Here is a 14,683-nt window from a genome sequence, read left to right as displayed (position 1 = left end):
TTCCCACTGACCTCAGACCATCAATCCAGACTATCCAGATCCCTCTGCTGAGTCTTCCTGTCTTTGGGCTGATCAACACTCCTGTCCAGCTTGCTGTCGTCCGCAAACTTACCAACCTTCCTAATCTGATAATTCATAAAGATATTAAACAGAACGGACTGTAATACTGAGGCCTGGGGAAAACCACTTGTGACCAGCCACCAACTGCAGTCAGCTCAGCTCAACACAACTCTCTGGACTTGGCTAGACAGACAGTTTTTCACCCAATGAAAATTATGCCAACCAAGCCATGAGCCACCATTGCTCTGGTGCTGTGCAGCCAAGGAGATTTGGTTCCTGCTTCAGGAAATTGTCCCTGGCAGAAACTTCACCCCACACATGTCTCTTACTCCCTCCTACTCTCCATTGCCCTGCTTGTCACAGCAGGTTAAAACAAATCAGGGTCTTTGGTGAGGCAACGGACACTACAGGACTGGGGTTGGGCCATAACAGCTTCTTTCTTTTGGGCTGTCTTTATTCCTTCTTCCTTTCTTCTTCCCTTTCCTTCTTATTGGTTTCCTTTGCTGTGCCGTGATTCCTCCACAAGACACGCTCCCTTTACAGAAGTACTATCTCAGCGATGGGTATTTGTGGCCTGTCCTGTCCACGGGTGCCCACTCTGAAGGATTTGGACACAGGCAGTGTGTAAGAAGACGGAGGACAGAAGTACAGGGGACTTGCCCAGGCTATCTTTGCTCTTGGATGCATTCTGTGCCTCTTCCTTCTGGAGACGGTTGGGAAGACAAGGAAGAAGAGGCTCTGAGCTCTAGCAGAGATGATTTCTCCTACCATCCCCACAGCCATTGTATGCCATGTTCATCAGCTCCACAGTGTAGCACCTGCCATAAGGATTGGCGTTCCTAATGGAATCTAGATCTCTCCATTCACAGAACGTGCTGCGGGAATCAGAGCTCATGACCCGTCAGGGAAAAGGTACAGTAAAGCTGGAAGGACTGACGGCCATGGGCTCAGGAGTAACCAGGAGGAACTTGCACAACTCCAGGGGTCAGGGCACAAAAGAAAACCCAGTGCGCTGAGTCCTACCCTCTCCTTCCATGGGGAATAGGAAATGCTCCTCTGTTGCACCCAACTCAATACCGCACCAAAAGCCACCTTTTCTGCTGAGGAGGCAGGAAGAATGGTGGCACAAGGAAGACTCAGAGGCCCTGGTATGGATGCAGCAAAACTTTAATGAGTCTAAAGAAGAAAAGGAGATGGCTCCCATGGAGCACCACGGGCAGTCACCGTGATGTGGTGGAGCTCCTGCAGGGTGTCATTCTGCCCTCCCTGCTGAGGGACGAAGGCAAACAGGTCCGCACTACGCTGGCATTGGGACAAGGCAACAGCAAAGTAAAAAGAGAGAAAAGAGTGGAAGAATGGCTCAAAGCGCTAAAGACAATGCCTCTAAGCTCTATCTCCTGTCCAGAACCAAGTGGTGAGGTCTTCAGAGGTTCTTGTCCAGAGAGGTTGCCAGCATATTTAGCAGGGCCGACATCTGGTGCCACAGTAGCCGCTGGTGATGCAGGAGAGGTCAAGGCCCCCGGAGGAGATAGGCACTCCGTTAGAGCTGAGGATGCTGCCAACAGCAGCGGAGGTGGAGGAGCCCACGGCGGTGTTCTGAGGGAAGGAGCTGAGGATGGGTCCGGGCAGGGTCACCACCACGGGAGAGGGCTCGATGACCACAACAGAGTCCTGGCACTGTCGGACGCAGCACTCATTGCAGCTGCTGGCCAGCGGGCACGGGCCGCAGGGCTGGCAGGGCTGGCACGGGTTGCAGCAGGACATGGCTTGGGGCTGGAGGTGCACCTGCGAGAGAGGAGAGTGGAAAGAGAAGAAAGAGACAGCTGAGCAGCAGCACTGAACCCAAGCCCGGGGGAGACAAGGCACCTCAAGGCCTAGCAGATGCTGCACAAGAAGTGCTCAGCAGATACCTCACCAAGTTCCCAGCCCCTCTCTGGGAAAGACCTGCTCTGCCCTTCCCTCTCCCTTCTCCCTCAGAAGCAGCTCCCAGCCCTGCACTAGGATAGCCCTCAGCAGCTGAGACAGACATCGAGGACAGACGTGGCCTCGAAGGAGGACGAGAAGGGTCTTCACACTCACCTGGTTGCCAAGGAGAGCAAGGGAGAGAAGTGGATGAGAGAGCAGGGAGCTGGGCTGCCTTTTATAGTGCTCCTGCCCTGCCTCAGGCACAGAGCCTCCCTCTGGGAAGGGACAATTTTCTGACAAGCTCCCGTCAAACGCAAATCATCCCAGCTAATGGCATGGGCTGTGTCCCGGTTTCCTGCCCCGCTGCCTTCTCATTTCCTGCCTGATGCCCTGTGCTTTCCCACATGAAGGCATTTGTACGTGCCGGGATGAGAAGCCTGACATTTCTGGGGCAGAAACGTCTAATATAAGAAGAATTGGCTTCGGAGCTGTTGGCATCCCATGCGAGCACGTGTTGTGCACCTGGGTCTATCCCAGGAGTGTTTTATCACTCTCTTTGCAAAAATTTCTTCCTTATCTCCACTTCAAATCCCCTCTCCTATAGATTAGTGTCATTGCTCCTCGTCCTGTCACAACAGACCTTGCTATCAAGCCTGTCCCCATCTTTCCTGGTGGCCCCCTTTAAGGAAGACCTCAAAGACATCCCCCATCCTGTGGGGAGCCTCTGATCTTTGAGCTAAGGGATCGTAGAGATGCACCAGTCCTGCACAGCTCCTCTCTTTCTCACACAGCATCCATGCTCGTGCTCATTGGTCACATCGATTGCTGAGAGCTTTCTTCTTTCCCCTTGCATATTTGAGAAGCTACAACTAAAATGGCAGAGGCCAATTCTGTTGACAATTGCAGCCAGAAAACACCTTCTGACACAGTACAATTCTACTGATGAGACAAATGTGAGAAGTGAAACATTGAACAGCACACATGGCGATGCAACACGGATCATCCATGGGGCATCTCTATCACTTTAGGGCTGTCAATGGGGCCCTCTAACTTAAGCGGTGCCTGATATAAATGAAAGGCCTGAGTCCTTCCACATATTGCTGCGCTCCAAAGCTGTGGCTCAGCCAGTGCTGGTGCCTGATGGATTCGATGGAAGCTGTGAGGCAACTGCTGCTTCCACTGTCCCCACTGTATTGGAGCAGGGGGGGCAACACGGACTCTCAAATGCTTCCTCAGGACTGGGCAGGGCAGCAGGCAGCATCCCTAGGGGAACGGCCTCCTTGTGCTGGCAGGAAGGGAAAGAGAGAAACCTTCTCTCTCAAGGAAAGGCCTTGGGTGATCAACCAAGGACTGCAGGGTCCCTGCCTGTCAACACGGTCACTAACAGCCCCACCACTGCACCCCAGGCCAGCATCAGCTGCCTGCACAGCACCCATGCGGCACTTGAGCTGAGTCTTCTCCTGGCACTGACACATTCTTGACCCAGAAATCCTGGAACATCTCCATCCCAGCATGCAGAAGAAGCCTCCAGGAGGAAAGGGAATGGCACAAGGCAGGAAATGAACAGGCAGGGTTGGGGAAAACAAGCACCCAGCCCATGTCATTAGCTGGGATATTTTCCGACCACCATGAGCACCTTAGAAAATTGCCACTTCTTTGGAAGCTGCGTCTGGGCCTGGGGCAGGTCAGGGCCACCATAAAAGCCAGAGCAGCTCCTCGCTCTCTCATCTACTTCTCTCGCCTCCTTCTCCTTGGGAACCAGGTGAGTCTGGAGCCCTTGCCTCCTGTCCTTCCATTTTCTGGTCATGCAGATTCCTGCTCCTCCATCCTCTGCTGGGTTGCGGTGCTGCTTATCATGGGAGGGGGGAGATGGGCAAATTTCTCTGACAACCTGTATTGGGGTCTTGTGTGAAGAGGCTTTTCCTTGAAGAAATAGGCAGCAGCCTCTCTGGGGTTGGTGACGCTTTGCAAAACTATCTCTGGAGGAGGCCAAGAAAGCCTTTGGACACACTGGCAACATTCTACCTCCCAAGTCAGCAGATCCATTTGACCCCTTTGCAGTGGTGTGATGGATTGGGGGCAATCTGCTCCTCACACGTCTGCGTGCTCTGACTCCTTTCTGCTCTCTGTCCAGGTTCTCCTCCAGCCCCAAGCCATGTCCTGCTGCAACCCGTGCCAGCCCTGCCAGCCCTGCGGCCCGTGCCCGCTGGCCAGCAGCTGCAATGAGTGTTGTGTCCGACAGTGCCAGAGCTCCACCATCGCCATCCAGCCCTCCGCGGTGGTGGTGACCCTGCCCGGACCCATCCTCAGCTCCTTCCCTCAGAACACCGCCGTGGGCTCCTCCACCTCCGCTGCTGTTGGCAGCATCCTCAGCTCTAACGGAGTGCCCATCTCCTCCGGGGGCCTTGACCTCTCCTGCATCACCAGCGGCTACTGTGGCACCAGATGTCGGCCCTGCTAAACCTCTGATGATGGCCCAGATGAGGACCCCCAGGAATCCAGACTTCGATTCTGAACTAAGGACAGAGATCCTGGCCATCACTTTCAGAGACGCTGATCATTCATTGCTTCCCTTCCAAAGGAGGGCAACTGGGGCTCTTTGAAAACATGGCCATAGTCTGACTTCCCAGCTTTCCTCTCTTCCATCTCTTTCTTGTCTTCTGTTCTTCTGGGCTACAAGGCCCTCAAAGGCATCGTGGGGGTTCTGCTGACCCGTCTCCCTCCATGTAGCAGCAGAAGATGCCCTGTGGGATCTCCGCTGTGGGCAATGGGCACAGACTTTGAGAGCTGCCAGTGCTCTCCCTGCTCTGGCTGCCACCTCTTCTAGGAATGACCTCACTGCCCCCTTCAGAGTCATTAAAGCTTTCTGCATTCCAGCCTCTGCCTCCATGCAATACTTTTTTTTTGTTGTCATGGTCTTGAGTTGTCAAAGAATAAACACATTATTTTAGGTAGTGGGAGGAAAGGTGGTGGCACAATTGGTCCTTTGATCATTCCCAGGGGATAGGGGGGTTGGGACACTGAACAACGTGTCTTTTACTGTTCTGTTTTGGAGCTGTGACAACAGATGTCAAATTTGCTAAATCTACTGGCAGTGTCTCTGTAAAACCACCTCCTAGGGCCTCAGAAAATGATGCTCTACAAGAGATAGAGCTTTGAAACATTGTTTTTATATCTTCGAGCCGTTTATTCCTTCTTCTGCTGTCTCCACTCTCTTTTTCCTTTGCTGTTGGCTTGTCCCAGTGCCTCAAACAAGCTGAGTCTTCTCTCCAGCACAGCTCCCTCCAGAGAAAGAGGAACCACTTTTAATGCTTGTGAGGCCGCTGACCCGCCGGGTTCTCCTGCAGCACTGAGAGTCTCCCATGAAGGCAGCACGAGCTGGGCTCACCCTCTGAGGTCAAGGGGAGTCTTTCTGGGCAGAGGAGCACTGAGGGATGCACTCGTGATCACTGGCTCTGGAGAAGCCAGTGATGTCCTTCTCAGCCCTAAGGGGCAGGAGGAGGCCCACAGTCAGTGTGTCCTGCCTTCCCATTAATCCAGGAATGAGATGGGGCCCGTTGCTCACCCATTTGTTCTCTCCCACTGTAACTGCTTTCTCCCTGGGTGGCTTTAGAGGGCATCCAGAGAGGAAAGGACCACGCAGAGACTGGGGCTGGGGTGCAGCAGAGGTTAATGAGTGTAAAAAGGGGATTGAGATACCTCTGAGGAGAGGCTAGAGTGGATCATCTTGGGCAGCCAAGAGTCAGTGCCCAACAGAGAGAGAGACAGGCAGGTCCCACCTAAGCTAGATTTGGTAGGAGCCTAGAGACCCAGAGTAGCAGAAAAGAACAAGTGAAAAGGAAGTAATGGTGTAAGTGGACGAATGCAATGAGAATCATTGGCCATGTTTTCAGAGAATTCATGCTGTCTCCAGGCAGACTTCGATGTCCTAGATTGATTCATAAGGTCCTCACCCCTGACCCACTCAAAAACCTTGAGGTTACAGGGTTCTCCTCTCTCTGTTGAGATGGGAGAGCCCTATCTACTGATTGACCCTTGTCCAGAGTGAGGCGCTATTTAAAAGGAAATGAGCGCCTGAAGAATCCGGGAGGAGGAAGGTGGTGAACTTCAGATCTGGAGCCAATGGCAGCAGAAAACAGCACCAACACAGCATGAGATGTTGCCAGCATCACCTGGTGTCTCCAAAGCAGAGGAATCCACTTGCTCTGCTCTGGAAATCTTTTGTTCAAAAGCAAGCATCCTGGGAAAGTGGTCTGCCATTTGCCAGCTGAATGCCTTCGGGGGAGAAGCTGTAGCTGCGTGCTTAGATTCCTCCAGCAGGATTCTTTCCAGGTCCAGCTGCTTGTTGTCAGTGTTTCTAGGTTGCCATCTCTCCCTTTGGTGAAGACACCAGTACTGACAGTGGTGGCATCCTGTCCCTAACTCTTTCCCGCCTCAACATCCTCCTCCTGAAGGGAGAGTCCAAGAGGAGCTGCTCCTGTCTGTGTCCTGGCAAACACCACCCTGGCAACGGCAGTTGAGACAGTGGGCTGCCTTGGCTGCTCTGCTCAGCTAGATGGAAGAGCAGAAACCCCTCAGGTTCCTGACGGGCATTGGTAGGCAGCTGCCTTGAGTCAGCCTGGGACCGTGTGCCATTCAGATTCTTCTGTGATGCATTCAGTGTGCAAGCCCTAAGTCTCCACCATTTCTATTGACAACAGGGGGTCTGTCTGCCTGCACTCGGCAATCTTCATGAGTGAAGGAGCTGCTCTCAGTAGGGAGACTCTGCTCTGGAGTGTTTAAGAACTTCACCCAGTAGCTAATTCTCATTGTTATAATGATTGGTGCTCGCAATGGAACCTAGAGCTCCCCATTCATAGAACATGCTCTGGGGACCAGACCTCATGACCCATCAGGGAAAAGGTGCAGTGAGGCTGGAAGGTGGCTCAGGAGTAACTAGGAATAACTTCCACAACTCCAGGAGTCAGGGCACAAGAGAAAACCCAGTGCGCTGAGTCCTACCCTCTCCTTCCACAGGAAGTAGGAAATGTCCTCTGTTGCACCCAAAAAAATCCTGTACAAAAAGCCACCTTTTGTCATGAGAAGACCAGAAGAATTGTTGCAGAAAGAAGACTCAGAGGCTCTGGTATAGATGCAGCAAATCTTTAATGCGTCTAAAGAAGAAAAGAAGGTGGCCCCCAGGGAGCGCCAACGGCAGCCACCATGATGCTTTGGAGCTCCTGCAGGGTGTCAGTCGGCCCACCCATCAAAGGAACGGAGGCCAATGAGTCCTCCATAGGCTGGCACTGGGACTAGGCAATAGAAAAAGAAAGAGAGAGAAAAGAGTGGAAGAAGAAAGCAATGGCTCAAAGCTCTAAACACAATGCCTCTACACTCTATCTCCTATCCAAAAACAAGTGGTGAGGTCTTCAGAGGTTCTTGTCCAGAGAGGTTGCCAGCAGATTTAGCAGGGCCGACATCTGGTGCCACAGTAGCCGCTGGTGATGCAGGAGAGGTCAAGGCCCCCGGAGGAGATGGGCACTCCGTTAGAGCTGAGGATGCTGCCAACAGCAGCAGAGGTGGAGGAGCCCACGGCGGTGTTCTGAGGGAAGGAGCTGAGGATGGGTCCGGGCAGGGTCACCACCACCGCGGGCGGCTGGATGGCGATGGTGGAGCTCTGGCACTGCCGGACACAGCACTCATTGCAGCTGCTGGCCAGCGGGCACGGGCCGCAGGGCTGGCAGGGCTGGCACGGGTTGCAGCAGGACATGTCTCTGGGGAAGAGGTTCACCTGTGAGAGAGCAGAGAAGAAAGAGATCTTGGGGACACCTGAGGAGCCGCACTGCACCCAAGCCCAGGGGAGACAAGGCACCTCCTGGCCCAACAGAAACTAACCAGCTCAAAGCCCAGCAGACACCTCAAACGAGTCCCAGCCGTTCTCTGGGAAAAACCTGCTCTTCCCTTCCCTATCCCAGTAGAAGCAGCTCCCAGCCCTGCGCTAGGACAGCTCTCAGCAGCTGAAATAGACAACAAGGACAGACCTGCTCTTGAAGGAGGAGGACGAGAAGGGTCTTCACACTCACCTGGTTGCCAAGGAGAGCAAGGGAGAGAAGTGGATGAGAGAGCAGGGAGCTGGGCTGCCTTTTATAGTGCTCCTGCCCTGCCTCAGGCACAGAGCCTCCCTCTGGGCAAGGGAAAATTTTCTGACAAGCTCCAGTCAAACACAGAGCTTCCCAGGTAATGGCATGGGCTGTGTCCTGGTTTCCTGCCCTGCTGCCTTCTCATTTCCTGCCTGATGCCCTGTGCTTTCCCACATGAAGGCTTTTGTACGTGCCGGGATGAGAATCCCGATGATTTCTGGGACAGAAACACCTAAGTATGGGCAGAAGGCTCCGCTTTGCTGCTGGTGGCATCCCGTGCAGGCAGCTGATGGATGCCTGGGTCATTGCTGTGGCCTTGGTTGTGACAAAGTTGTCAGGAAAATGGGCACCGTTCCTGTGTTTCTCTTTGGGTGCCCAAGGAATCCCACATGACAAAGAATCACTGCACATAGAATCATTGAATGCTTTGAGATGAAAGGGACATTTACCGTTCATCGGGTCCAAGTGCCCTGCAGAAGCAGGTACATCTTTTTCTCAGTGGGGTTTCTCAGATCCCCATGCAACCTGCCCTTGAATGTTTCCAGGGATGGGCCCTCTGCTGCCTCCCTGGGACACCTGCCTTTCACCACCTTCATTGCAAAAATTTCTTCCCAGTCTCCAGTCTAAATCTCCTCTCTTGTAGTTTGATGTCATTGCTCCTTGTCCTGTGATAACAGGCCTTGCTGTGAAGCCTGTCCCCATCTTTCCTGGAGGCCCCTTTGAAGGAAGGCCCCACAGATAGGCCCCATCCTTTTCTCTTGCTCCCCCCTTTTGTCTCTAAGAAGAAATGACTGGACAGGAACCTCATGAAGTTCAATAAGGAGTCCTGCCCCTGGACAACAACCGCACACAACAGCACCTGCTGGGCCCCCCAGATGGAAAGCACCTGGGCAGACATGGAGCTGGGCTTCCTGGCCAGCACCCAATTGATCACGAGCAAGCAATGTGTTTCAAAGAAGACTGGTGGTATCCTGTACACTTCCTTGGAGATACTCAACAGTCATCAGGACACAGCTCTGGGCATCCTGCCCTTTCTGACCCTGTGTCAAAAGGGTGGTTGGTCAAGGTCACATCTAGTGGTCTCTATCCAAGCTTTCCCTACAGAGACTTTGAACCAGTTTGGCCTTTTTGCATTTCAGAGGGTTTTTCTTACTGTGTTCAGGCCACAAAAACGGCCTTTTCCTTCTGCCTCTCAAGGTCCAACAAGTTTTGCACAGTGAACATTTGTTTCACCACAATGTGCCAAGCACAAGGCATGATCATCATAAAAGCCCCAAACTCTCAACTACTCTGTGAAATTGAGTTTTCCTCAACCTATCGTAGCAAGACAAATAACAAATTATTAGCAGGGATCAACAACAAGTTCACAGCAACAGCTTCTAAAGGCAATGCATCTAATCATTACTACAAGGAAATAAGTCTTAAAGTTAAGAAAAATACATCGCTAATTGCATTGTCATCATCATCATCCAGATCTGCAGTCCCTGGAGGAGCCTGGAATGTGGCCAAGGTCCAGGAGAGGAGAGGACGAAGCAGCTGGATGTCTTATCTTTGAGCTAAGGGATCGTAAAGATGCACCAAGCCTGCACAGCAGCTTTGGGCAGGAATTCTACTGATAAGAGAAATGTGAAAAGTTGAACATTGAACAGTACATTGGCAACACAACACAGATCATCCATGGGACACCTGTATCATATTAGTCCTGTTGATCAGGCCCTGTCACTTCAGCAATGCCTGATATAATCGAAAGGTCTGAATACTTCCACATATTGCTGAGCTCCAAACTTGCGGCTCAGCTAGTGCTGCTGCCTGATGGACTTGATAAAAGCTGTGAGGTGGCTGCTGTTTCATTTGCCCCCACCGTAGTTTAACAGGGGGGTGCAAAAGACACTCTCAAATGTTTCCTCAGGACTGGTCAGGGCAGCAGGCAGCGTGCCCAATGAAAACTTCTTCATTGTGCTGGCAGGAAGCGAAAGAGAAACACCCAGCACACCCTCCCTCAAGAAGAGCCTCTGGGTGACCAGCCAAGGATTACAGGGTACCTGCTTGTCACCCGGCAACAAGCAGCCTCAAAAATGTACCCCAAGCCAGCATCAATTACCTGCACAGCACCCATGAGGCACTTGAGCTGAGTCTTCTCCTGGCACTGACACATTCCTGACCCAGAAATCCTGGAACATCCACCATCCCAGCATGCAGAAGAAGCCTCCAGGAGGAAAAGGGCATGACATAAGGCAGGAAATGAAAAGGGAGGGTTAGGGAAAACTAACACAGAGTCCATGTCATTAGCTGGGATATTTTCCGTCCATCATGAGCACCTTAGAAAATTACCACTTCCATGGAAGCTGCGTCTGGGCCTGGGGCGGGTCAGGGCCACCATAAAAGCCAGAGCAGCTCCTCGCTCTCTCATTCACTTCTCTCGCCTCCTTCTCCTTGGGAACCAGGTGAGTCTGAAGCCCTTGCCTCCTGTCCTTCTGGTCATGCAGATTCCTGCACCTCCACCCTCTACTGGGTTGTGGTGCTGCGTATCATGGGAAGGGGGAAAAGGGCAAATTTAAGACTAAACTTGTAGTGAGGATTTAAATTGAGAGGCTCCTCCTTGAAGAAATAGACAGCAGCCTCACTGAGGCTGATGACACTTTGCAATAACATGTATCAATAAGGGAAAGAAACCCTTTTGCCTCACTATCCAGGTTCTACCTCCCATCTCAGTATGTGTCTTTGACACTTTCACAGTGGGATGATGGATTTGTAGCAAACTGCTCCTCATGTTTCTCCGTACTCTGACTCCTCTCTGCTCTCTGTTCAGGTGCACCTCCAGCCCCAAGCCATGTCCTGCTGCAACCCGTGCCAGCCCTGCCAGCCCTGCGGCCCGTGCCCGCTGGCCAGCAGCTGCAATGAGTGCTGTGTCCGACAGTGCCAGAGCTCCACCATCGCCATCCAGCCCCCCGCGGTGGTGGTGACCCTGCCTGGACCCATCCTCAGCTCCTTCCCTCAGAACACCGCCGTGGGCTCCTCCACCTCCGCTGCTGTTGGCAGCATCCTCAGCTCTAACGGAGTGCCCATCTCCTCCGGGGGCCTTGACCTCTCCTGCATCACCAGCGGCTACTGTGGCACCAGATGTCGGCCCTGCTAAATCTGCCCTGATGATGGCCCAGATGAGGACCCCCAGGAATCCAGACCTCAATTCTGAACTAAGGACGGAGATCCTGGCTGTATCTTTCAGAGATGTTGATCATTCATTGCTCCCCTTCCAAAGTAGGGCAGTTGAGGCTCTCTGATAACATGGCCATAGTCTGACTTCCCAGCTTTCCTCTCTCTCCCATGTCTTTCTTGTCTTCTGTTCTTCTGGGCTACAAGGCCCTCAAAGCCATCGTGGGGGATATGTTGACCCCTCTCCCTCCATGTAGCAGCAGAAGATGCCCTGTGGGATCTCCGCTGTGGGCAATGGGCACAGACTTTGAGAGCTGCCAGTGCTCTCCCTGCTCTGGCTGCCCCCTCCTCTAGAAGCAACCTCACTGCCCCCTTCAGAGTCATTAAAGTTTTCTGCATTCCAGACTCTGTCTCCACGCAATCCTTTTTTCATGTAATTGTCTTGAGTTGTCAAAGAATAAACACATTGTTTTAGGTAGTGGGAGGAAAGGTGGTGGCACAATTGGTCCTTTGAGCATTCCCAGGGGAAGGGGGGATTAGGACACTGGACAGTGGTCCCTTACTGTTCTGTTTTGGAGCTGTGGCAACTAATTTAAGCCCTGCTAAATCTGCTGGCAATGTCCCTGGAAAAACATTTCCAAAGACCACAGAACATGGTGCTAGATATGAGATAGAACCTTCAGGAATTTTCTTTAGAGCTTTCAGCCATTTTTTTCCTTCTTCCAGTCTCTTCTCTCTCTCTTTCCTTTGCTGTTGCTGTGTTCCAGTGCCTGCCTAGAGGTGACCTGTTGGCCTCTCTCCCTCTGCAGCACAGGCAGATGCACACCCTGCATGAGTTCCACTGCATCTTGGTGGCATCTCCTGGTGCTCCCTGTGAGCCACCTTCTTCTCTTCTTTAGACTCATTAAAGTTTTGCTGCATCCAGGCCTGCATCTCTGAGTGTTCCTTCCTTCTTCAAGAACTCTTCCAATCTGCTCTGAGGAAAAGATGACTTTTTGAAGAGGACTGGATTGGGTGCAACTTTTCACATTTCCCAAAGTAGCAGAGGATCAGGCTCATCACACTGGGTTGTCTTTTGTGCCCTGTTCCTTGGAGATGCAGAAAACATTCCTGGTTACTCCTCAGCCTGTGGCCATCAGTCCTTACAGCCCTACTGCATCTCTTCCCAGATGGGTCTTGAGCTCTGGCCATGGAACATGTTAAGTGGATGCGGACCCCAAACACCACTTCCCTTGAGGGAGGAGCCCTTGGCTATGGGACACCACTGGATGGTGTCAGAAGCCCCTCTGGCTCTTGGGGAACCAGAGTATCATTTTAGTTGGAAAAAAAATCTAGTATCGTCAAGTCCTCCTGTGAGTCCAACACCACTGTGGCTGCTAAATCCTGTCCCGAAGTGCCAGGGCCTCGCAGTCTTTGAACACCACAGAATGATAGAATGGTTGTGATTGGAAAGGACCTTAAACAACATCCATTTCTAATCTCCCTGATATGGGCAGAGGCACAAGGCCCCATCCAACTTAGCCTTGAACCCATCCATGAAGGGAAACTTCACCACTGCCCTGGGCAGCTTCTGCCAGTCGTTCACTTCTCTTCTGGTAAAGAAGTCTATCACTTCTCACTAGGGAGACAAACATCTACTTAGCTACAACCTCCCTTCTGGAATCTAAAGAGAAGGATAAGGTCCCCTCAGCCTCCTCTTCTCCAGAGTAAATAGTTTCAGGGTCCTCAATTGCTCCCAGAACCCCTAGGCTCCAGATCCCTCCCCACCTCAATTCCCCTTCTCTGGAAAGAGGTACGGTAACTCTGGAAGGACTGATGGCCGTGGCCTGAGGAGCAGCCAGGATTGTCTGCTGCAGCTCCAGGGCACAAAGGACAATGCAGTCCTACCATTTCCTTCCTGGGGCAATGAGGAAGGCTCCTCTCCTTCACCCAAACTTATCTGCTCAACAAATCACCTTTTCCCATGAGCAGATGAGAAGAGTTGTTGCAGAAGGAAGGAGGATTCAGAGGCCCGGGCTTGGATGCAGCACAACTTTAATGAATCTAATGAACAAAGAGAGGCAACTCCCAGGGAGTACCAGCAGCAGCCACCAAAATGCAGTTGAGTTCTTCAGGGTGTCAGTCTGCCAGCCATGCAGAGTGATGAGGCCAACAGGTCACCCACCAGGCTGGTATTGGGACAAGACAAAAACAAAGGAAACAGAGAGAAAAGTGTGGAACAAGGAAACTAATACTCAAAAGTCTAAAGACAATGCCTCAGGGAATTATTTCATTTTCCAGCACCAGGTTCTGAATTCTTGGAGATTCTTGTTCAGGGCCATGACCAGCAGATTTAGCAGGGCCGACATCTGTTGCCACAGCAGCTGGTGATGCAGGACAGGTCACAGCAGCCAGTGTTGATGGGCACTCCGTTACAGCTGAGGATGTTGCCAACAGCAGCGGAGGTGGAGTTTCCCACGGCGGTGTTCTGAGGGAAGGAGCTGAGGATGGGTCCGGGCAGGGTCACCACCACGGGAGAGGGCTCGATGACCACAACGGAATCCTGGCACCGCCTGCAACAGCACTCATTGCAGCTGCTGGCCAGCGGGCACGGGCCGCAGGGCTGGCAGGGGCCACAGGGACAGCACTGGTCAGAGCAGGACATGTCTGGGGACTGGAGGTGAATCTGTGAGGAAACAGAGCACAGGGACACATCAGGAACTGTCTGCAAACCCTCCATAAGAATAGATATAAAGAGGCAGTGGCTCTACAGGAATGAACAAGGGCTTCTCTGACTGAGCCTGGCAAGATCTTTCACACAGCAACCGGAACGTGAAATCCTCCTGATCAGCTGGGAGCAAAGAGGCACCTCAGCCCAGCCCCTGCCTCACTCTAAGACAAACCACTTCTCCTCTGACCTCTCCTACCACCACTATCTCAGAGCCCCAACACAAGACCAAGGAGCAGGGATCAGCTCAGTTGTCCTGGGAGGCCAGACCCAGTCTGAGAGGACAAAGGGGGTTCCAACTCACCTGCTTCCCAAGGAGAAGGAGGTGGCAGAAATGGTGGCGAGAGCAAACAGCTGGGCTTGCTTTTATCCCAGCCTCTCCCTGCCTGAGGCCCATAGGCAGCCACAAGCATTTTCCTGTGTGCTCCTCAGGATCGGAAACAGCCCAGGTAATGACATGGCAGCGTTGATGCTTCCCCCTGTGCTGCCTTTGCATTTCCTGCTTGATGTCATGGCCATTCCCTCGGGGATGTTTTTTAGATGTTGGGGTGAGAGGCCTCATGATCTGCACAGTTGGATGAGTTGGTGTGGGCACAGACACGGACTGAGTGCCAGAAGGATGCGGTGGAGTCAGGTGCCGTCAGCTTGGGGCACTGCGGTGGTTTCTTCTGTGGTGATGCTGGGACAGGATAGACCCCAGCTCCTGCCAGCCCTGCCAGCCTTGTCTTGGCCTCTAAAG

The 14,683-nt window shown here is 52.6% G+C and overlaps 4 protein-coding genes and 1 pseudogene across 4 annotated transcripts; 2 read left to right on the top strand and 3 right to left on the bottom strand.

Moving 5' to 3' along the window:
* Positions 1-1,209: 1,209 nt before the first annotated feature.
* On the bottom strand, positions 1,210-2,168 carry LOC128854547 (feather keratin Cos1-1/Cos1-3/Cos2-1). Its single transcript, XM_054088447.1, has 2 exons — positions 2,140-2,168; positions 1,210-1,845 (listed from the first exon to the last, which is right to left on the bottom strand). Exon 2 carries the CDS (start codon positions 1,822-1,824, stop codon positions 1,519-1,521), a length of 306 nt encoding a protein of 101 aa, XP_053944422.1. The 5' UTR covers positions 1,825-1,845; positions 2,140-2,168; the 3' UTR covers positions 1,210-1,518.
* A 1,394-nt stretch (positions 2,169-3,562) lies between these two features.
* Positions 3,563-4,859, top strand: LOC128854474 (feather keratin Cos1-2-like). Its single transcript, XM_054088031.1, has 2 exons — positions 3,563-3,727; positions 4,100-4,859. Exons 1-2 carry the CDS (start codon positions 3,563-3,565, stop codon positions 4,424-4,426), a joined length of 492 nt encoding a protein of 163 aa, XP_053944006.1. The 3' UTR covers positions 4,427-4,859.
* A 2,242-nt stretch (positions 4,860-7,101) lies between these two features.
* On the bottom strand, positions 7,102-8,051 carry LOC104065651 (feather keratin Cos1-2). The gene is made up of 2 exons (XM_054088504.1): positions 8,028-8,051; positions 7,102-7,735 (listed from the first exon to the last, which is right to left on the bottom strand). Exon 2 carries the CDS (start codon positions 7,712-7,714, stop codon positions 7,409-7,411), a length of 306 nt encoding a protein of 101 aa, XP_053944479.1. The 5' UTR covers positions 7,715-7,735; positions 8,028-8,051; the 3' UTR covers positions 7,102-7,408.
* A 2,343-nt stretch (positions 8,052-10,394) lies between these two features.
* LOC104065650 (feather keratin Cos1-2-like) lies at positions 10,395-12,163 on the top strand (annotated as a pseudogene).
* A 1,071-nt stretch (positions 12,164-13,234) lies between these two features.
* On the bottom strand, positions 13,235-14,273 carry LOC128854545 (feather keratin Cos1-1/Cos1-3/Cos2-1-like). Its single transcript, XM_054088439.1, has 2 exons — positions 14,249-14,273; positions 13,235-13,902 (listed from the first exon to the last, which is right to left on the bottom strand). The coding sequence occupies exon 2, from the start codon at positions 13,879-13,881 to the stop codon at positions 13,570-13,572; it is 312 nt and encodes a 103-aa protein (XP_053944414.1). The 5' UTR covers positions 13,882-13,902; positions 14,249-14,273; the 3' UTR covers positions 13,235-13,569.
* Between the last annotated feature and the right edge of the window lie 410 nt (positions 14,274-14,683).

The sequence above is a fragment of the Cuculus canorus genome, chromosome 25 (assembly GCF_017976375.1).
Source record: "Cuculus canorus isolate bCucCan1 chromosome 25, bCucCan1.pri, whole genome shotgun sequence".
NCBI classification, from domain to species: domain Eukaryota; kingdom Metazoa; phylum Chordata; class Aves; order Cuculiformes; family Cuculidae; genus Cuculus; species Cuculus canorus.
This window is presented reverse-complemented; position numbering and strand designations above follow the sequence as displayed.